Source organism: Panthera uncia, chromosome A2, assembly GCF_023721935.1.
Source record: "Panthera uncia isolate 11264 chromosome A2, Puncia_PCG_1.0, whole genome shotgun sequence".
Taxonomy (NCBI): Eukaryota; Metazoa; Chordata; class Mammalia; order Carnivora; family Felidae; genus Panthera; species Panthera uncia.
In genome coordinates this window covers 157,014,842-157,035,616 of record NC_064816.1, presented here as the reverse complement: position 1 = coordinate 157,035,616, position 20,775 = coordinate 157,014,842, and the positions used below count along the sequence as shown (strand labels likewise).

The window sequence follows — 20,775 nt, the reverse complement described above, 5'->3', positions numbered from 1 at the left end:
GCTACACAGGCATGGGCATCTCATTGTACTCGTCCACACCCTCCCGCTCATCGAACACTGGCTCCGCCTCATTAGCATCCAGCTGTGGGGGTGGAGGGAATCGAGAAGGTGGATCCTGACCTCAAGCTGGAAGGGGACACCCCAGAGGGCGCCGGCAGGGCTGGTGGGGAGGGGCAGGACGCCTTACACATTTCATCTCTCGCTCGGTGAAGATTCGGGTGAGCACCACCATGCGGAGCGGCACTGTGAGGATGAGGATGAAGGGGAAGGCCAGGGAGGCGGCTGTGGACATGACCGCCCAGAGCAAGGCCAAGCAGAGCAGCTGCAGGGCTGTGAACAGGTGCATACGGAGGGTCCGAACCTGGGGGTGAGGCGGGAGGGGACACGTGAGCCCAGGCTTCTCCCCGGCCTCGGAGGGCCACCTGGCCCGCCACATTCAGGAGGCCCGCCGCATTCTTCCCTGCACAGGGGTGGGGATGGAAGTGCCTTCCTGGGTGCTTCCCAGAGCTACGTCTGTGCAGACTCAATGGCGGCTGGCCCAAGTGGGCAGATGGGGTGCCGGAGGGTATGACCCCCCCCCCCCCCCCGCACTGACCCGGAGGGGCAGAGGCACGGGGCTCTTCGAAGCAGGCTCTTACCTTCTTGACGTAGGTCACATCTGGGTGGTGTTTGGGGGGCATGAGCAGCAGGTGCAGCCGCTCGTAGAACTGGATCCCGTTAAGGGAGGTAACTCCCATGTACAGAAAAATTCCAAAGAGCACAGCCAAGGGGATCTGCCGGAGCAGGTCCCCAATAACCAAGGAGAGGCCTGGCGGGGGTGGCAGAGAGGGAGGAACGGCTGGCATCAGGGCTCCCCATCCTCAGAGACCCGTCTGGGAAGGGCGGGGGCAAGAGGTGGACGTACCCACAAGCAGGGCGACCAGCAGCCCTGTTACCCGCTGCTCCTTGACCTCCTGGATCTTGGGCTTGTCCCCAGGCGCCACGGCCTTGCTCATGACGGTGAGCGCGTTGGCGTGGGTGACGGAGCGGACAGTGGCGGCAGCCAGCCAGGGCAGGCCGAAGAGGGCACAGATGCCTCCCATGGCCACGATAAGCAGCAGGTCCAGGTGGAAGCCGGAGCCCTTCTGCAGCATCCGCTCCTTCTTGGAGATGATCAGCCTGAGTGGGGACAGGCACTCACTGACGCCCTGGGACCGGCTTGGCACAGAGCCGTGTCTTTCCAGAGCATCCAGCCAGTAGCCTCTGTCTGTTTTTGGAAGCTGGTGGTCCCTGCCCATCCCGTCAGGACAAGACCTCTGTCACGGAGCTGAGCCTTCCCCAGGCCACCCTCCCTGCCCTTCAGGACAGCTTCCGGTCCGTACCGCGCCCATCCCAGCAAACGTCAGTGGAACTTTCTATTGTCTACAAAATAAACTCTAGGGGCCAGCCAGGCATCCTGGGCTCCCCTCACCCAGTGCACCCATTAACTCCCAGCCTGGCTGGGGCTCCCTTCCGTGAATGATGTGGTTCCTGTCCACAGGGCGCCCTCCTGGCTGGGACCACTCACGTGGTGATCTGAGTCTCCATGAAAATGAGGATGAAGACCAAGATGGCGGGCAGCAGGCTGGCAACCATCATCCACACGGGGAAGGAGCTGTTCTCCCCCAGAGGGTTGATGACCCAGCCCCGCTTTTCTGGGGCTGTCACGGAGAATCCACTGGGCACGCTCAGCTTCTGCAGGATAGAGGTGGGCCCGGGGGTCGGTGAACCTTGGAGGGAGAGCCCTGAACTGCGACAGGCAGGGTGAATGCCGAGGGCCTGCTGTGGCAGAGGCCTGGTGTGTGCCCAGCTGAGAGGCAGGGGCTGGGCTGGAGAACATCTGGAGCCGGGTGCCAGGCAGCACCCCCTCCCTGCTGTGTGTGCTCCACCTTACCTGGGTATAGGTGTCCTCGATACTGTAATCCACAAGCACCATGATGAGGATCGCGATGGGCACCCCAAAGTCCCCAATCACCCGCCGCACCTGTGGGCAAGCACCGTGCTCAGGCCCCCGCCTCCCTCCAGCCGTGACTCGGTCACCCTTCCTGGCCCCCCGCTTCCACCTCCCTCCGGCATTTCAGCCCACACACCCGGCCAGGGAAGAACCGGCTGTTCTTGAATTTGCGCAGGAAGAAAGCGATAAAGAAGGTGCCGGCCATGAGCACCAGTGACAGCAGGGCCGTGTTGGGCTGGCCCCGAGGCCTCCCCTGCCCGGCTGGCACAGATGAGCTCCCATTCCCCGGCCCCAGCGTGGCTCCTGCCCCGTGCCACGTGGTGTTCTCGCCGCTGTCTGCCTCAGAGCTATTGGAGACGGAGCAGCCGTGGAGGGGGTGTTCCTGGAAGATCTGGGGAGAGGACAAAGGACTCCATCAGTGAAACTGGCAAGATTTCTGGGCCTGGATGTATGCTGAGCGGGGCAGACGGGATAGGGGATGGTGGGCCTGGCCTCACAGGGGTTGTCCTGTTGATCAAGAAAATGGCTGAAGTCGCCAGCTGTGAGCAAGGGAAACCGGGCATGAAGAGAGGGGCTCGTCTACTTCGGGCAGCTGCGGACTACAGAGGGGCAGAGTGCGGGGCGCAGAGGACCGCAGTGGCAGTCTCCTAAGCCTGACCCAGGCAAGGGTCTGGTGCCCAAGCTGGGACTCTTTGTCACCTTGGGGGCGTTTCTCTTTTATGCTTCTGGGTTGTCACTTCAACAAAAGGACATATTACTTTTGTTATTAAAGCGCGTGTGAGTGGGGCGCCTGGGTGGCTCAGTCGGTTGAGTGTCCGACTTCGGCTCAGGTCATGATCTCACGGTCCGTGAATTCAGGCCCCGCGGCGGGCTCTGTGCTGACAGCTCAGGGCCTGGAGCCTGCTTTGGATTCTGTCTCCCTCCCTTTAGCTCCTCCCCTGCTCACACTCTGTCTCTCAAAAATAAATAAAAAGATAATTAAAAAAACAAAAACAAAAACACGTGGGTTTTTAAGATTGACGTGCAGCTCCAGTATGTGTGTTGGTGGTGACAGGGAGGGTGGCGAGGGGCCAGGAGGAAGAACCAGCCCGTGCTCTGTGGGCTCCTCAGACAGCAGCCCAGGGGAGCTTCGGACAGCCTGGAACCTCACACCCGGAAGCGAGAATGAGAGACGGGCAGGATGTGGCCTGGCTCCCTCTGGTCCCGAGGCCTCACCCCTCCCAGCCCTGTTCTCAGCAGGGCCTGCTCACCTTAATCAGCTTGTAGAAGGTCTCGTAGATGAAGATGAGGGAGATGAGGAAGGCAAAGATCTCCTGGGTGAACCGGGAGACAAAGCGCACCAGGAAGCTCCCCTCCAGGGCCACCATGAGCAGGGCCAGGAGCACCAGCCAGAAGCCGATCCACACGCGGCCCACCAGGTACTCCAGGTTGTTGCTCCTGCAGAACTGGGGGGGGCGACCGGTCAGGTCCAGAGCCCGGGGGGCTAACAAGGCGGGCGTGTCGGGGAACAGGAGGGGCAGCTGCGGCGGGGCAGGAAGAGCCAGCCCCCAGGTAGCCTGCGGGCCCTTACCGAGAAGAAGGCCTCCTCAAACACCAGCAGGGGCCCAGAGAAGCCGATCACCAGCAGCGGCTGGGCCCCCAGCAGGCAGAAGATCACCCCCTGGAGCGCCGTGGACATGATCAGCTCCGACACCCCAATCAGGTCCTGAGTTTTCTCTCCTGGGGTGGCAGGGAGCAGCTCAGGAGCTGGCAACCAGGGCCCTGTGCGTGCCCTGCCCCCACCCGAAGCCTCTCCTTACCCAGCAGCCCCCCGAAGGTGATGGCAGGGGACAGGGCTGCGAAGTAGATGAAGATGACGGCAGCCAGGCACTGAGGGTCAAGCGCATCTCGGAAGTCACTCAGGTAGTGGGGATAGCGGCGCCGCACGTCCCGGATCAGGCCCCCAAAGGGCCGGCCCGTCCGCCGGAGGGGATCGTCTTCGACTGCGCCTGCCGCCTCTACCATCTGCAGGAGCGCTGCAGCCCAGGCCTCCGTCAGGGCGCCCGCCGCGGCCCCTCCGTGCTCACCCCGCTCCTCCACGTACACACGGACCCCAGCCGGAGCCCCCGAGCCCCCGCGGGTAGCCCGCTTCTCGCCCCTGGCCCGCACTGGCCCATACCCTTATCTTGGGCCGACTTGGGCTCCAGTCCCGCCCCCGTGGGCAACAGCCGGCCCTGCTCCTCTCGCTTCTTGAGCATCTGGCGTTGGAAGTGAGCGACGGATCGCAGCAGCTCCTCGCCCTGCACCTCCGAGGGCGGCAGCACCACGCTGCAATCCAGGAAGGCGTTGATGGCGGTCAGCAGGTCCTCCCGCTCGTCTGCCAGGTAGGCTGCCTCGTGGAATTGCTGTCAAAGCAGGCCGGGGACCGGTGAGGGCACGGGGCGAGGCCAAGGGGCCCGGAGCAGGGCCGGGAGAGACCCCTGGGGCGTCCCGGCGGGCGCTGGGGAGGGCCTGACCTTGTCAGACATGAGGGTAGAGATAGAACGGCCGATCTCGTGGTAGTCCATGTTGGCGCTGCTCGGGCCCAGAAGCAGGAAGAGGAAGCGCACGGGCACGGGTACCTCCAGCACCGCGTCCAGCTCCACGGCCTCCCGCAGCCGCACGAAGGCCATGGTGGGGCGGGAGAGGAACTCCACACAGCCTAAGGGCATGGTGCCATCACGGGCAGGAGAGGGCACGGGCCGCCCCCCGGCCCCTGGTCCCCAGCCCCAGGGTGGCACCGAGGCAGGCGTGGCCGCCGACACCCCTGTCCCCGAGACTCGCCCACATACCCACAAGGACCACCGTGGCCTCGGCGTTCTCGGGGATCTTCTCCAGGAGCTTCAGTTCGTGCTTGGACTTGGAGCGAGTGATGCCGGCTGGCGGGGCTGGAGGTGGCAGCTCCCGCTGGAAACACAGAAGAACGGAGCTCAGCCCTGCCGGCCCCAACCCCCACCCCGCCGCCCCACCCGGGCTCGCTCGCAGTCCCTCGGCCAGCCGTGGTGGCTGGGACCTGAACCAGGTAGGGCCACCGTTCCCCCTCACCTCTCGTTCCACCTCTAGCCGAGTGTCGGGAACGCCTCCGATGAGAGGTTCAGTGACATGGGGGTCACTCTCGGCCCCCTGGCCATGGTGATGCCCTAGCAGGGAGCCCAGGGAGCCGGCTGAGATGTTTCGAGGGAAGGAGAAGTCCTTCTCATCACTCGGGTGGCTAGAAGAGCAGAGGGCGGTGAAGGAAGGAGAGCGGTGGCCAGGGCAAGGGTCAGGCAGGCAGGGGCAGCAGTGGGGGGGGGGGGGTCTCACCTGTGTTTCAGCAGCAGGGCCCGCAGCACGTTGGCTCTGTCTTCAGCCTTGATCTGGTCAGAGATGACCATCTGCTCCACCACCTGGTGGGCCACCCCAGGCAGGGTCTGCTGGTCCAGGTCCAGAAGCACAGCCCCTGGAACAGGATGGCACAGAGGGGCCTTCATCCCCAGGCAAGAAACGCAGCCAGGGGGCGGAAGGGAGAAAGAACCAGGGACAAGGGGCCAGCTAGGTAAGCATGGTCCCAGGAAGGAGCGCTGGCCCAGAAATCAGCGAGCAGGGCTCCAGGCCCCAGCCCCATCACCTCTCTGACCTGTTCCTTCCAGCACTCTCTCCCACAAGAACATCGTGGGGCTCAGCAGAGGCCACCGAGGCAGGGCCCTCCCAGAGGCCCCTTCCAAGGAGCGCCCAGCCTCAACTGGGGCGCCCCAGGCCATCCACTCAGACAGGGCCACTTTTTTTGTTGTTAGAAAGTTCCTCCTTTCAGCGAGCCCCACGCTGCCTCCCCTAACATCCACTCTAGGGTCCTAGTTCTGCCCTCTGAGCGTGACACAGCCTATCTGTGGCCTTGAGTCACCTGAATATGTCACCCTCCGCCCCAAGCTCCTCGACTTCCCCAAGTCCAACAGCTGCTCACAGGACAGTTTCCAGATCTTTCTCCCAGTCACTGCTCTGAACGACTATTTGATACAGAAATGGAAGTCCTTTCAAAAGCGACCAGGTCATTTGTCAAGGTCACTTGCAGGAACACAGAACCAAAGAACGGACAGAACCAAAGACCCCTGAGCAGCCAAAACGGATTGCAAAGTCCTGTGACAAAGCACCTGCACTGTGGCACCTCATACAAAGCCTGCAAGCCTCGCTCAGAGCCTATTTACTCCTGGTTTTGAAATAATTCTGACAGAAGGTTTCTGAGTACCCAGCTGTATACAAATAGGCCTTCTGACAGCAACCGGGAGTGACTTCCCCAACAGGAAGGAGCAAACAAAGAGCAGAAATATCAGACCTAGACCTCAAGACTCCTGCATCTTATTTTTTTAGTGAAATTTACATAGCCTGTGGGGCCCCTGACTGGCTCAGTCGGTGCAGCATGTGACTCTTGATCTTGGGGTTGTGAGTTCAAGCCCCACACTGGGTGTAGAGATTACTTAAAAATAAAAATCTTTGGAAAAAAAAAAAAAAGAAAAAAATTCACGTAGCCCTATAGATTAGATCATTTCAGAAAAGTTTCCATCAAAATTCTTTAAAAACATGTCAGCATCCCAAACATACCAGCTTCAGTTATCTGAAAACATCACTTAAAGAAGCCATTTGCTAAAAATCCCAGATAACAGAGACTTGTGTCAATCCTGCCCTGCAATCACCAATGACAGAGCCCAAGAGGTGACAGGCTATATGACATCATGAGAAGAGAAGGCTCTGTCCTGAGCTCTGCTAACATCATACACTGTGCTGGTTAAGACAAATTTGGGGGGGGGGGGAGGGGGGCGGGGGTATGCCTGAGTGGCTCAGTCGGTTAAGCATTTGATTAGGTCATGATCTCACAGTTTGTGAGTTTGAGCCCCACGTCGGGGTCTGTGCTAACAGCTCAGAGCCTGGAGCTTGATTTGGATCGTGTGTCTCCCTCTCTGTCTCTGCCCCTCCCCTGAAAAATAAATAAACATTTGGGGCACCTGGGTGGCTCAACTGGTTAAGCATCCGACTCTCGATTTTGGCTCAGCTCATGATCTCGCAGTCCATGAGATCGAGCCGCACATCGGGCTCCACACTGACGGTGCGGAGCCCGCTTGGGATCCTTTCTCTCTGCCCCTCCCGCACTCGCGCTCTCAAATTACATATGCTTAAAAAAATATTTTAAGTGGCGCCTGGGTGGCGCAGTCGGTGAAGCGTCCGACTTCAGCCAGGTCACGATCTCGCGGTCCGTGAGTTCGAGCCCCGCATCAGGCTCTGGGCTGATGGCTCGGAGCCTGGAGCCTGTTTCCGATTCTTTGTCTCCCTCTCTCTCTGCCCCTCCCCTGTTCATGCTCTGTCTCTCTCTGTCCCAAAAAAAATAAATAAAAAACGATGAAAAAAAAAAAAAAATTTTTAAAAATAACACGCTGCAACTAAAAAATAATAAAAATAAATAAGTAAATAACCATTAGGAAAAAAAGAGATAAATTTGTGGGTTTCTGGTCCTCAGAGAACAGGCTTAGTCAACAAGATTTACCTGGGATGAGGATGGGGCGGGGGGGCAGGGCAGGTTACCATGGGCCAGGGTCCGGCGGAGCTCAAGGAGGCTGCGGAAGGACAGGGAGGCCACGTGGGGCTTCCCCCAGCGCTCCGTCTCTTCCTCCACATCCTCCTCAAATTTGATCCAGCGCGCTGTCTCCCGCCACTGGGGCTCCTGGTTTTTGTCCAGCAGCAACTCGTTGAGCTCCACAAATACCTTGGGATAAGATAAAAGGGCATGACAAGGTCAGAGCCGGCGGAGCCCAGCGGCTGTTCTCCAAGACAACCAGTGTCAGGGTGGGCGTGTGACCCGGCACGGGGCATGGCACGCGGGCACGGAGGTACATAGGTACAGAGTTCCCTCCTCTGTAAAATGGGAGTAGGAATACCCACCTCAAAGGCCTGTTATGAGGATCGAAAGAAAAAGTATACAAAACGCTCGGCACCGTACGTGACGTAGTAAATGCTTGATGAACGGTCACCACCCACGTCCCCCGACACTGGAATGTCCTATGCTTCCACGTCTACACGTTCAAAAACTGACAAAACTGACTGAGAACCACAGAAGAGCAGTCACCGCTGAGGGCACTGAGCAGAGGCGTGAAGGAACCGAGTGCGGAAAACGCTCTGTGTCCAGGGAGAGTTAGCCAGGTGTTTCCGTGTGCAAAAAAAAAATCACCGAGCTGTACGCTCAGCCCCAGCGCACCTCGCTGTATGCTGTGAGACCTCAATAAAAAGGTCAAAAAAAAAAAAAAAAATCCACTGGAAGGGGTGGGGTTCAAGACCAGAGCCCTGGAGCCTAAGATGGACAGCGTCACTAAGTAACAGTGATCCTGGCCAATCGCTGCCCCTGATTGATGGCTCGTGCCAGCTGGGCTGTCATCTTCACAGGTGTGGAAGGCCCAAAGGAGCACAGGTGACTGGATTCCAAAAAATGACACGTACTGCTCTACAGAGCCACCTCTGGCCCAAAGGGTCCTCAAGCTCCTCACTGCCAGCTGCCAGGAAATGGCCATGATATAGAAATGAACAGGGTCTAAGATGTGAAACAGAATCCTAACACCCAACTCAACAACGTCAAGGATTCTTGTGCAGTGTACAAGCTTCACAACTGCAGATGGCAGTCCTGGAGTTTGAAATTATTGCTGGGGCGAGGGCGGGGGGGTGGCTGTGGGGAGAAGATGGACAGGGAGATGACAGAAGAGCATGAAGTAGAGAACAGTACCTCGTGAGGCTTGTGGGGAGCCCGGGGCCGGGTCCGAGGCGTGGGGCCAGGCTCTCGGCCTTCCCGGCCACCCTGCCCAGACCCTTTGGCATTCTTCCGCACCAAGTGCCGACGCACTCCAGGAACGTCCTCGAACCGGTGGCCTGCAGGAGGCAGAGGAACGGTGTCAGGCTCCCCCTTTCTCTTACGCCCCGTTCCCACCAGCATGGGGCATGGCCCGCGCCCAGCACTCACTCTTCATGAGGTCTAGGTCAGCGGTGGCCAGCGTCTGGGCCTCACTCTCGTCTGTGGGGACTCGGGGCAGCAGAGCCTGCTCAGCCCCAGTCATGCTTCCAATACGCCTCCTCTCCTGCAGGTTGTAGCTTCGGTGCCCAGGCTGCGCTTTGGGCTGGGGGCGCCCGGAAGCTCCCCCGTCATCACCTCCTGCCGCGCCACTGGCCACAGCGGCCACCTCTTCCGCCGGGGCTCTGGACCCACAGAGCAGCCATGAGCGGGAGCCACACAGCAGGATCCTGGGAAGGGGACTCCAACCAGACCCCCGCTCCCGCTCCCCACTCTTGGTGGGTGTGGGCGTGGAAGAGTGAAGATCCCAGGAGCGGATGCAGCATTTAAATCTGGCCCTACCCTCTCCTGGCCGTGCTGCCAGAGCAATCACACCGGCTCCCTCCAAACATAAACTGCTCAGCAGCAAAAGAGAGCTCGGGCCAGCCTCCTGGGGTGTGGGGCAAGGTGGTGTCGGGAAACGCACCTAGTACAGCGCCCCCCGCCCCCACCAAGCACACCCCTCGCCATGGACTCATAGAGGGTCACGCGTCCAAGTTCCTAACCAAATGGAGTCAAGTACGTAAGAACGGGCCTTTAAAAGTATAGACGGCTCCCTGGAGGTCATGAGAACACAAACGCCTTGTCCTTACAGGTGCCAGCTTCTGCTCCTGTCCCCCAAATCAGGATGCCCCCTTCCTCTCTGCCACTGCCAGGGAGCCCAAGCCCTGCCACATCATCCTAAACGGCTCCTCCCCAGCCCCGAGCCCACGTCCCAAAAGAGTCCCTCCCGACAGGCTTTCTTCCCCAGTATCCACCCACCCCTCGCCCCTGGGCTCTCGGTTCTGTCTGCACCCCTGCCCACAAATCTGACCTACTTTTCCAACGCTACGCTCTCTCTGAGGCTCCTCCGCCTCCCACCGGCCCCTGGGCTGCCCGCCAGCTCGTGCCCCCGTGCACACGGCCCATGTGCTGCCTGCAGCCTCAGAGAGTCGTGGAGCACGCCCTTCTGTTCCCCGCAGCCCTTCACACTGCCTGGCACCCAGAAAACAACAGGTCCGTGATAGTGGTGACCTTGAGACCCAGGGCAAAGTGGTTTCCTCCAACAAGCCTTTTCGGGCTGACACCCCCAAACTCCAATCCCCCGCTGATACCGCATAAATCTGCCCTTCAGCACAGTAACTTTTCTGGTGCCACTTCCCAGGAGCGAAAGGGACTTCTCCTCATCTTCTCGCATCTTTGGAGCCCCAGGGGGTACTCGGAGGTTACGGATCCAACCCCTGATCCAGTGCTCGCTGCTCTACCCGAAACCACAGGTGCAGGAGACGCGGACGGGGGGTGGGGGGCGGCCTTAGCCTGCACACCTGTTCTGTGCCAGGCCAACCCACACTTAACTTTCATTCACACCACCCTTCGATTCCTGCAACCGCCTTGCGAGAGAGCTTCTATTCTTCTGCACACGGAAAGGCTGAGGCTGAGAGAGGTCGTACTTGCCCAAAGGGGCAGGGCTGGGATTTGAGCCCCCAGTCTGAGGATCCTGAGGATCCTGAGGCTCGTGCTTTTTTCTTCTTTTTTTTTCCCACATCACCTCACTGACACCAGGAGGGGAAGTCTCTGGGGACACTTACCCAGTCTGGGCCCCTCTGCTGGCCCGGGGAGCCCCCTCCTGGTGGGGCAGCGGTGGAGGAGGGGATGGACTGGTCCTCTCTGTCTTCCGGTCGGGGCCTTCATCCTCCTGGAGAAAGAACTGGAACAGGAATCCATGAGGGCAGGTGAGGCCAGGCTAGGGATCCCGGAGGCACCCCCAGGAGCCCTGCCCCCACTCACCTGCACCGAAGAGGGTGTGGAGACAGGGGACGGTTGGGTAAGTGCCCGGGCCCCCTCGGCCTCACTGGCCTCATCCTCATCTTCCTCCCCCTCTTCAATGGTGGGGGTCTCCCCGGTAGGGGAGGCTCCAGGGCGCCTGCGAGGCTTCCTTCCCAGGCCCTGGGGGGTCTTGCGGCGGCGGGCGTCCGGAGGCAAGTGGGCAGACAGCGGGTGATGGATGTGGTGGGAGGACTGGCGGTGGTCTACAGGGAGGAGGGGGCCTGGCTGCAGGCGAGGCGCAGCATCCCTCCCCTCCCCCGCCGCCCTGGTTCCTCCCACTAGGCCCCCCCCAGCCCCTCCCCTGCTGGACAGTCGAGCCCAGCGCCCCCGCTGCCCCCTCCCCGCTGCCCCCTCACATTCAAAGTCTTCCTCCCCATAGCTGCGGCCTGGCTCCTCTCCTCCTCGAGACCCAGCCTCCTGCAGGATCTCCTCAAACCGCTCCACACCCAGGGTGCGGTGGAGTTCATCCTCCTCCTGCTCGGGGAACCCAGGCGCTGCAGAGCCCAAGCTCTCTGGCTCTGGCTGTGGGGAAGAAGGGGTGGAGAGGACACACGGGGGCTCACCAAGGGTCGTACCCTGAAACCCCACCCTGTGCTGAGCTGGGGATCCAGGACCCCCCCACCAGCAGCCTTCCCCTCAAAGGCCAGGGCCATCTGCGCCTGGCACGTGTGCCTGTGCCCGTTCCGGTCCGTTCTAGGGCAGGTGCAGAATCCTGTGGATCCAGCCCCGAGGTAGGGCAGGGCGTGTGAACTGGCCAGTTCACATGGCTGCTGGTGAACAAATCCCCTCTGGCTGGAGAACAACTATCGAGCCTGAAAAGTAACTTCTGGAGGTGCCCAAGCTGACTGGCCGGGACTCTTCTGAGTCAAAGTGAAACCAAGCCCCTGGATAGGAATGCAACGCTTCACCTTGTCAGGAATTCCCCCCCCCCCCCCACCAACCCCAGCGGCACCCCACCGAGCCCAGGGCCCCTCAGCCGGCTCCTAGCCCCGCCTCTCACCCCCTCCCCCACCTGAGTCATACTGCAGGAGAGGAGCAGCGGACTGCGGTGGCGGCGATGCTTTGGAGAGCTCAGCCTAGCTAAGCAGCCTGCTGCCTAGCCACAGTCTTTGTCCAGCCCCCACCACCCCTGCCAGTCTCAGCTCCAAGCACCGCCAAATATTTGCTCTAGAGCTTCTGGACCTCAAGGGCATCGGGATCTCCAAGGGCGGGGTATGGAGCCCCCTCCGTGGCGGTGCCAGTGGCCAGAGCAAGGGGAGGAGGACTAAGAAGAAGGCGGGTCCTGGAGAGACACCGAGGTGGGGACAGGAGCAGCAGGGAGTGGCAGGGATACTGGATACAAGATACAGGGGTCGGGGGGCTTGCCCCCCCCCCCCCCCGCCCTGCCCCCGCCCATCTCGGCAGCTCTAGCCCGTTCCCCAAGCACCGGGCTCCACTCTCACCAGAATTAGCAACAGGAGGAAGGCGGCAGTAGGTGGCTGAAGCGAGTGAGCACAGGGAGCTACCCAGGGTGGGAACAGGGGGGTCAAGAGCCCCTCGCACCTGAGGCCGCAGGAGGAAGTCCATGGCAGGCAGGGGTGAACTCGGGAAGGAGAGGGAGGGGACCTGCCCGTGCCCCTTCCCAGTCACGTGCCCTGCTGGGCCAGATGACCAATAAGGGGCTGATTATGGCACTTGGGGTTAATCATTACACTCCTCAGGAAAATCAGGAGGGGGCCACGTGGGGCGATGGCCACGTGGGGCAGGGCAGGGCGGGCCTGGGTGGCACGTGGGGCCAGGGGCGGGGCTGTTGCTGCAAGCAAACTGCCCAGAACCACTGTGCTAGGGCGCTACTGCCTCTAAAGCTGGGTCACAGGGGGTCGCCAGGTTACAGACGCAGGGTCCCCAAAGTTCCTCTCTGAGGCTAAAGAACCTCCCAGGTCTTCAGGAGACAGCCTCCACTCCCTCCATGGGACTGGAAGTAACATGACCCCCCTCCAACCAATACGCATCCCAGACCCCAGAGACCCCAATAAGGCCAGGGGAGGATGGCAGCGCCCCTCCCCAATCCATCAGAGGCTCCCCTTCCTCCAGAGTCTGCCTACACACACACACACACACACACACACACACACACACACACACGCGCACACGCACACACAGACACACACGCACACACCCGTTTGATGTGGACCCTCCGTCAGAGCACCTGTGGCCGTGGGAGGGGCGGTGAGGTGGGCTGGGCAATACTCACAGTACAGAAAGAATCTGCGCCCGAGGCGGGGCGCCGGGGGGCGCTGCTCATGGCCAAATCTTAGCCCTTTTCACTGTCACTGCGGCTTTCAGGGCAACAAGGCGGCGGCATAACCTGAGCAGGGGGAGAGGACCGATCAGGTGAGAGCAGGCCTCCAGGCAGAAGTGCCCCAGCCTTGCTCAGCCCCCCAACATACACCCCGCCCGGGGAGGGGGGGAAAACAGGTCTCAGGAATTTCCCGCCAGCTGGCACTGAGCGGTCTCCCTGCGGCTCGGGATCCTCTAGACTAGGAAGGGTTTTAGGGTGGCCCTTAGAGGCCGGAGGGCAAAGAAAAAAGTTACTTATAGGAAGAAATGAGAAAAACAGAGAGGAGAGGACTGAGGCCAAGGAGGCCACAAAGGGCCAGGTGACTAAGGGAGTCCAGGCCCAGACCTCCAGAGAAGGCAGCAGAAATCAGGGTGGGGAGTGGAGGAGAGAGGGGGAGAAAAGACAGGCTCAAAAGGCAGAATCAGGAGCAGTGACTGGTGGCACCCGATGGGGGCTGACCAAGAGAGGAGTATCCTGGGGAGAGGCAGACACCCCGTGGAGCAGAGTGGGGAGAAGGAAAAGGAGAGACTGGAGGGAGCCCCAAACAGCAAGCAAGGGGGTGGCAGAGACACCAGACCCAGGGCTGGGAGGAGACACAGGACTGTGCCCCCTCCCCTGATGAAGTTGCTCCCTGGGGGGAGGGGCAGGAGCCCAACTCCACTCACTCAGTGGGAGGGAGGAAGGGAAGACAGCGGGCAGCGGGCACTGGCAGGACGGAGCTTTATAATGGGGGAGGGGCACGTGACGGACTGGGAAGAGGGTGGGCACAGAAACGCTGAGGTTCTGCCCTAAGGGGCAGTCCTGATCCCTCCCCTCCCCTAGGCGGGAGCCAGGAAAATATGAGTGTCAGGGCTGACGCCCTCCTGACTGTGACTGTAGGGGTGTCTGGGGAGGGCACTGTGTGTGCGGTGGGGAAGCAGAACAGTTGTGGTTAAGGAACCTGACCAGTGCAAACCAGGATACTCATTCCTAGTGGGGGAGGTGGGGGTGGGGGGGCACTCAAGGTTCTCCAAAGTAAAGCACTTAAGTTCCCCAGGGGGTTGGTGGGGGGGGGGGGGGGGGGGGGGGGGACACAGTGTCCCACTTAGGGCAAACTCGGGCATAAGACAGGTCAGTGGAGGGTCAAACAATATACATCTGGGGGGTCAGTCCAGGGTGGGGAGCCGGGAGCAACACATTCTTGGCAAGCACTCCCACTCAGCTGACGCTCTCCTCACCTCCCCCTAGCAGGCCTTCAGCCAGATCACGTCTGGTGTGGGGGAGAGGGGCACAGGGGAGGCCCCCCCACCCCCGCCTGAGAAGGGTGTGTGGTGTCTTGGGCACCTGCAGGTGCCCCACTCCCACTTCCAGGCTGTGCCCTCAGTGTACTCCTCCACCCCCCGCCCCCCACCCCCTCCCCGCCGGCCCAGAACACAAAGCAGCTTCTGTCCAGAGCATCGGTGCCGATAATCCGGGGTGGGGGCACATTCCGGGACCAGCCCCGACCGGCCCGGAGGATTAGCATCTCCCCCACCCCTGCCCAAGGGATTAGCACCCCGGACCCCCACTTGGGCATTAACCACCCCCCCAAGTGAACTCGCACATTCCACAGCTCTTCGACGTGTGGCTGGTGGGGGTGGGGTGGGGGCGGAGGGAGGAGGATAAAGTGGATTTCAGGCAGCGCCGCCCCCACCCTCAGCAGGGCCCCCCCCCCAAGACAGCCCCCCCCCCCCCCTCCCCCAGTCAGGTCCAACTCTCCAGGCTCATCTTTCCCATCCCCACCCAGGTGCTCCCTCTTCTGCCTGACCCCTTGTCCTGACCTGACCCGACGCCCCCTCTCTTCCCAGCTCCGCCTCCTAACCCGGAGGTCGGGGGTAGCGGCCTGGGGCTACCCCCAGGCTAAGGCACCCTGGACGGGCCTTAAGAATAGAGCAGGAGGTCTTAGGGAGGGGGTATCATCTGGAGCCCGCCCAGGAATTGGGAAGGCCGGCGGCGCCTCCCAGAGACTACCCTCTCCTGGTGGCAGGGGGCGCGGCACCCTCGATTTAGGTAACTCTAAAAAACGGACCCCAGATCCCGCTCCCGACCCACACTCCGCGCGCCTCCGCATCCTTCTCCCCAAGACCTCGCTTCCCCGCGCCCCAGTCTCCGCCCCTTCCTCCACTTCCACTCCCTCCCTGCTCTGAGTCCCGAGTTCCCCCCTTTCCTTCCCCCTCCCTTCCTCCCTCCGCGGCCCTGGCCCTCCTCCGCCGCCACCTCTCCGCTTACCCGCTTGCTCTGGACTTCGTGCCCCGGGGGTCTCGGGGTCTCTCCCCCCTTCTCCGGAGCCCTCGCGCGCTCCCGACGACTCCCTAGTGCCCACCTCGGGGCGCACCCCCGCCGCTCCCAACTTCTCCCAACTCAACTTTCCCCCGCGCCGCGGGCAGGCCAGCCCCCTGCGTGCGCGCCCCCCCCGGCGCACCGTGCGCGGCCCCGCCGCAGCGGGTAGGGAGGCGGGGAGCCGGGGCCGAGACCCGGGACGGAGGCGCGCTTCCAGACACCGCCCCGCGCTGGGAGCCCGGCGCCCCAGCGGCCACCCTCTCTCCTTCGGCTCACTCCCGTGAGGCCGCCGCCCGGGCTTCCCGGCACGGGACTTGAGCACCCTGAGGACGCCGTCTCTTGGCCGCATTAGGCACCTCGGGGCGGAAGGGAGCCCGCCTCACGCTGGGGATCCCAGGCAGGAAAACGGCGACACAAAAATGATCGGGAAATTCCGGGCGGAGGAACTTGAAATAGAATGCATCGGGGTCGAGATTCTCCCCCTACGACCCCCCTCACCACCCCCTCCCCAGTAATCCCCACTGCCTCCAAGAAAGGCCGCGTCTTTGCCTGGGGGACGGGAGGCGGTTGGCGATAGGGGTGATTGCTGCTGGAGGTTGGATTCCCATTACCCTGAGCTGACCTAGACTTTTCGAACCGGGTACTTGTGCCTCCAAGAGATTTCCCTGCGGCGACCTCCCTCCTCGAACCCTATTATAATCATCCCCTGCCATTAAAGATCGCTCTGTGTATTTCTGGCTTTCTCAACTCGATGATAAATTCTTCCAGAGGGGGAGTATACTTTTCTTTTTAAAATTTTTATATTTTTTAGTATGCCACCAGGTGAAGCACAGCATTGTGTTTGCCGAAAACGGTCTGATCTAAACGAGTTAATTAACAAATGTTTAGCACCAACTATGGTTTGGGTGCTGAGGAGTGCTGTTTGGGGCCGTTTTTGTCCAGTTCACAGCCCTCAAGAATGCAATCATGAGACAATTAGAGAGGAGAGCAAGAAAATCTATAATCAACTCCTTAAGGGATGAGGTCAAGGCTGCTGCAAGTATAGCATCTGTCTGTGCTTCTGTCTGTTGAGGGCGGTAGCCGACCTGCCAGTCCTCGGCCACACCCTGGTTGACTCCGGTGGGCCCGGGCTCTCCAGACTGGTATGGGGGGTGAGGGGGGACTCCCAGTGTTCCAGCCAGCTTGCCTTGGGGTGTCACAGTGTAGCAAACGGCTGGAGTCGCGTGGGCTCCGAGACGACACACGGGGCCGAGGGCAGAGAGGGGTCTCTGGCGTAAGTTAAATCCAGGGGCACACCTGCCTCTCTTCCCAGCCTTGTGGTTCAGCTGGTCCCTGTGAAGTCATCACCAAAACATGGCTCGGAGCCATTCCCCAATCAATCCTGAGGTCTCCAGATGGCCTGGGGAGAGGTGGAAATCCGTAGCGCGATTGTCAGGAGGTCGTTGGAACCTCGACACCATCAGTCGCGTCAGAGCGCAGCTATCCGGGCAGGGGATGCAGGCCGCCAAATCCCAAACCCCAAACCAGAGAGAGCGCCCCACCCCCACCCTACTGCATTCTGGATGTGTAGTCCCAGAGAAACCCTTTTCAAAAGAAGGTTGTGATCACAGAAAGGAATAACAAGAGCAGGGCACACTGGGAGCTGTGGCGCGACGGCTGTGAGGCCCGGAAAGCGGACACGCGATGCTTCCTGGGACTTGAAGTCCAAGGTTTTCCTCCGCGGTCGAACCGAGGCCCCGGGAAGCGACTGCTGCAGAGAACCTTCGCGCAGCCTGCTGGGAGTTGTAGTCTTTTTGTTGCCCAATGCCCGGGACATTGCTGGGAAACCTGCGTACCCTTAGTACTACACGGCCCAGAAGCCCTTGCGCAGGCAGGGGGGGGGGGAGGCGGGGCAGGGCCGGAGGCTGGGGTGCCGCCTCCTCTGCAACGCCGGGGCCGGAGTCTTAGAACCCAGGGCCCGTAGGGGTCCCCGCGGCTGCCGCGATGCAGAAATACGAGAAACTCGAGAAGATTGGGGAAGGTAATGGGATTACGAGATGTTCCTGCAAGATCTTCCTCTACAGACCCTTCAGCATGCCTTGCAGCCTGGCTCCTCTACCGTCAGCAATACCCACAGGCTCCGACCTCAGCCCTGACTGCAGCCCTGGCCCCGAGCTCCACACTCCTTGCGGACACCTGTCCTTCCCGTTAGCATTTCCCGCAGACGCCCCTTCCCAACCTTAGCACTTCCTGGAGACCCACCTGCCGACCTTAACACTTCCTGCATCTTCCACCCGTAGCCTCAGCACCATTTGCAAAACCTCACCCAGCCCCCAGCCTCAGTTCTCGATGCAGACCTCCAACCTCAACATTTCTGCCGACCCCCACTTTTCTCCCAGACCTGCCCACCATCCCCAGACCCTCCGGAAGCACCGCCTTTATTATAGACCTCCTTACCCTCGCAGCCACAGCCGATCCCTGCTGCAAGACACGCGTGAGCCATCTGTCTACAGGCACCTTCTCTGCCCCTTCGTCACTTACAAAGCTCTGCAAATGCTGAGCCTTTCACCCTCAATCTCTTCCTTTACTCGTCCAGACATCAGAAATAACGCACACCTGCGTTGCCTGCTCTCCTGACAGGGACTTCCTGGGGTGGGAAGGGTGTCCCATCTTTACCCTCGCCCCCGACCTTCCTGTAGGCACCTATGGAACAGTATTCAAGGCCAAAAACCGAGAGACCCATGAGATTGTGGCTCTGAAACGGGTGAGGCTGGATGACGATGATGAGGTAGGACTGGGACATCAGGGCTAGGGAGGGGGTTGGGGGCCCAGGTTGGGTGGGATGTGACTGTTGCCCGCCCGGCCCCCTCCCATGTGTAGGGAGTGCCGAGCTCAGCCCTTCGGGAAATCTGCCTACTCAAAGAGCTGAAGCACAAGAACATCGTCAGGTGTGTAGATGGGCAGGGTCCTCCTTGCCTGTGTGGTCAGTTGGAGGAGGGGGGCTTCAGAGACGGGCTGGGCTGATGCTGGGACCAGGGTTGGGCTGATACAGATCCCTTGGGGACCTGAGGCTGAAACTCGTGGACCTGCCCCGCTGAGTCCTCCCTCCTCCCTAGGCTTCATGACGTCCTGCATAGCGACAAGAAGCTGACTTTGGTTTTTGAGTTCTGTGACCAGGTGACAGGGGGACTTGGGGGCCTGTAGCCTTGGGGGAGGGTATAGGGGCCCAGACTGAGGTTAAACTCTGTCACGTTCCCCACCCCCATCCCTTTTTAGGACCTTAAGAAGTATTTCGACAGCTGCAATGGTGACCTAGATCCTGAAATTGTAAAGGTGAGGGGCTAGTGTCCTGGAGACTCACTGAGGCCAAGTGGCACTCTGTCTTCGGCGTATGCACTCTCTGGGCACCAAGTTCAGGACCTGAGCGGGGACACGCTGGGGTGTCGGAATGAGAAAACCCTGTCTCTACCCTCCAGGAGCTTTCCGTCTGAGCAAGCATCTTGACGTGGTCTCTTTGATCTGACAGTAATACTTTGATATCAGTGATACGATTTGCATTTGAGAGACGAGGAAATGAGAGTCAGAGAGATACGTTCGTTCACTCATTCATTCATTCACTCGTTCATTCATTCATTCATTCATTCAACAAACACCTATTGGATGCTTTGCTCTATGCCAGGCACTGTGCTAGGCCCGGGTGCCTGGCCCCAGTCCCAGAGTAAGCAGTGCTGAATGATAATACAGCACAGCATATATATTGATGGCTACGAAGTGTGTGCTTACCTAAGGCCAGTTAGGGGAGAGATCAGAGTGGGAGGGGGGGAGGCCCACCAGGCTGTAAGTTCTAGAAGGGTGGGGAGCAGGGCCCCCACATACATACCTATATATATGGGTACATAATACCTACCACCGTACAAAGCAGGTCCTCCGTAGCGAAGTGATGAGGTGGCTGAAAGATGGGCGGGGTTTTGAGGCTAGCAGAGGGTGAAGAGGGGAACGTGACCCACTACTGGCTGCAGCTTCCTTCCAGAAGGTCTGATGCTCTCCCCCCGCCACCCCTCTCCACCCCACAGTCCTTCCTCTTCCAGCTGCTGAAAGGCCTGGGATTCTGTCACAGCCGCAATGTACTGCACAGGGACCTGAAGCCCCAGAACCTGCTGATAAACAGGGTACCTCCTGGGGAGAAGGTGGGAGGTCAGGGAGGCTGTAGTCACTGGCTGGCACAAGTGATGGGGGGAGCTGGGCTGGGAGGCAGAAGAAGGAGGCCTGCCCTGGGACTGTTGAAAACCCCTCTCAAAGTCCCTTTCCATCTCCCGTCAGAACGGGGAGCTGAAATTGGCCGATTTTGGCTTGGCTCGAGCCTTTGGGATCCCAGTTCGCTGTTACTCAGCTGAGGTGAGCTGGAGGGGGGGGTGGGAGACGGGGGTGAGGGAGGGGGTCCCCTCTGAGCATCTTTCCGTCTCCTACTCCAGGTCCCACACAATTGTTTCCCCTCCTCACCGAGCCCCTCCTCCCCAGCCCTCTAAGCAGGGGGGTCGCTGTGGGTGGGGTCTTCTCCAGGTGGTCACGCTGTGGTACCGCCCACCGGATGTCCTCTTTGGGGCCAAGCTGTACTCCACATCCATCGACATGTGGTCGGCCGGCTGCATCTTTGCAGGTGACATGCCTGGGGGTCTGCGGAGCCACCGTCTCTCCCATCTGAGTGGACAGATCGGGTCTGGAGTGGCCCCTCTGGGGAAGGGAGTGAGGCGCTTGGGGCTGGGGATAGGACACACAGAGGGTGCCATGGGAATGAGGGGTTCTTCATACCCCACTGCACCCCCTAGAGCTGGCCAACGCGGGGCGGCCTCTTTTCCCGGGCAATGACGTAGACGACCAGTTGAAGAGAATCTTCCGATATCCTTCGACATTTCCCTTCACCTTGAGCTCTCTGAAGGGGAGTCAGAGGGGGCACCTGGCAGGCTCGGTCGGTAGAGCGTGCGACTCTTGACCAGGGGGGTCACGAGTTTGAGCCCCACGTTGGGTGTAGAGTTTAATTTTAAAAACATGAAGGGGAGTAAGGAACCTGTGGAGCGCAGAGTGCATGGCCTGGGCCAGGAGAGGGGGTGGCTTGGGGCGAGGGGATGGAGGGCAGACACCCCGGTGGGCTCAGGGCAGGGTTGAAGCTGTCTGCTGGAGAATGTGTGACCTGTGACAAGGAGGGCTCACTTGGGGGAGTAGCCGTGAGCGTGTTCCTCCAGCTGAGGAGTGAATCCTTAGGACGCAGGAGCCAAAAGCAGCGGGGGGGGGGGGGGGGGGGGGGGGGGGGGGGGGGGGGGGGGG

General features: G+C 60.6%; 2 protein-coding genes across 2 annotated transcripts in view; one reads left to right on the top strand and one right to left on the bottom strand.

Annotated features, from left to right (window-relative positions):
* SLC4A2 (solute carrier family 4 member 2) overlaps window positions 1-15,615 on the bottom strand; it is a 15,630-nt gene extending 15 nt beyond the window's left edge. Inside the window, exons 1-23 of the mRNA XM_049642122.1 lie at window positions 15,424-15,615; window positions 13,090-13,203; window positions 11,213-11,378; window positions 10,818-11,059; window positions 10,619-10,737; window positions 8,964-9,196; window positions 8,730-8,872; window positions 7,541-7,721; window positions 5,294-5,429; window positions 5,036-5,201; window positions 4,783-4,897; window positions 4,468-4,652; window positions 4,131-4,356; window positions 3,772-3,987; window positions 3,543-3,691; window positions 3,223-3,417; window positions 2,109-2,363; window positions 1,913-2,002; window positions 1,547-1,713; window positions 905-1,158; window positions 639-808; window positions 188-361; window positions 1-82 (exon numbers count right to left, since the gene is read on the bottom strand). The exon at window positions 1-82 is cut by the window's left edge and continues 15 nt beyond it. Coding sequence (XP_049498079.1) covers window positions 2-82; window positions 188-361; window positions 639-808; window positions 905-1,158; window positions 1,547-1,713; window positions 1,913-2,002; window positions 2,109-2,363; window positions 3,223-3,417; window positions 3,543-3,691; window positions 3,772-3,987; window positions 4,131-4,356; window positions 4,468-4,652; window positions 4,783-4,897; window positions 5,036-5,201; window positions 5,294-5,429; window positions 7,541-7,721; window positions 8,730-8,872; window positions 8,964-9,196; window positions 10,619-10,737; window positions 10,818-11,059; window positions 11,213-11,378; window positions 13,090-13,140 — 3,714 coding nt within the window. The 5' untranslated portion in view covers window positions 13,141-13,203; window positions 15,424-15,615 and the 3' untranslated portion in view covers window position 1. The remainder of the gene's footprint in view (window positions 83-187; window positions 362-638; window positions 809-904; window positions 1,159-1,546; window positions 1,714-1,912; window positions 2,003-2,108; window positions 2,364-3,222; window positions 3,418-3,542; window positions 3,692-3,771; window positions 3,988-4,130; window positions 4,357-4,467; window positions 4,653-4,782; window positions 4,898-5,035; window positions 5,202-5,293; window positions 5,430-7,540; window positions 7,722-8,729; window positions 8,873-8,963; window positions 9,197-10,618; window positions 10,738-10,817; window positions 11,060-11,212; window positions 11,379-13,089; window positions 13,204-15,423) is intronic.
* A 1,756-nt stretch (window positions 15,616-17,371) lies between these two features.
* Window positions 17,372-20,775, top strand: part of CDK5 (cyclin dependent kinase 5) — a 4,414-nt gene continuing 1,010 nt past the window's right edge. Inside the window, exons 1-9 of the mRNA XM_049642121.1 lie at window positions 17,372-17,494; window positions 18,153-18,241; window positions 18,334-18,401; window positions 18,570-18,630; window positions 18,730-18,786; window positions 19,527-19,622; window positions 19,774-19,848; window positions 20,014-20,110; window positions 20,280-20,350. Coding sequence (XP_049498078.1) covers window positions 17,458-17,494; window positions 18,153-18,241; window positions 18,334-18,401; window positions 18,570-18,630; window positions 18,730-18,786; window positions 19,527-19,622; window positions 19,774-19,848; window positions 20,014-20,110; window positions 20,280-20,350 — 651 coding nt within the window. The 5' untranslated portion in view covers window positions 17,372-17,457. The remainder of the gene's footprint in view (window positions 17,495-18,152; window positions 18,242-18,333; window positions 18,402-18,569; window positions 18,631-18,729; window positions 18,787-19,526; window positions 19,623-19,773; window positions 19,849-20,013; window positions 20,111-20,279; window positions 20,351-20,775) is intronic.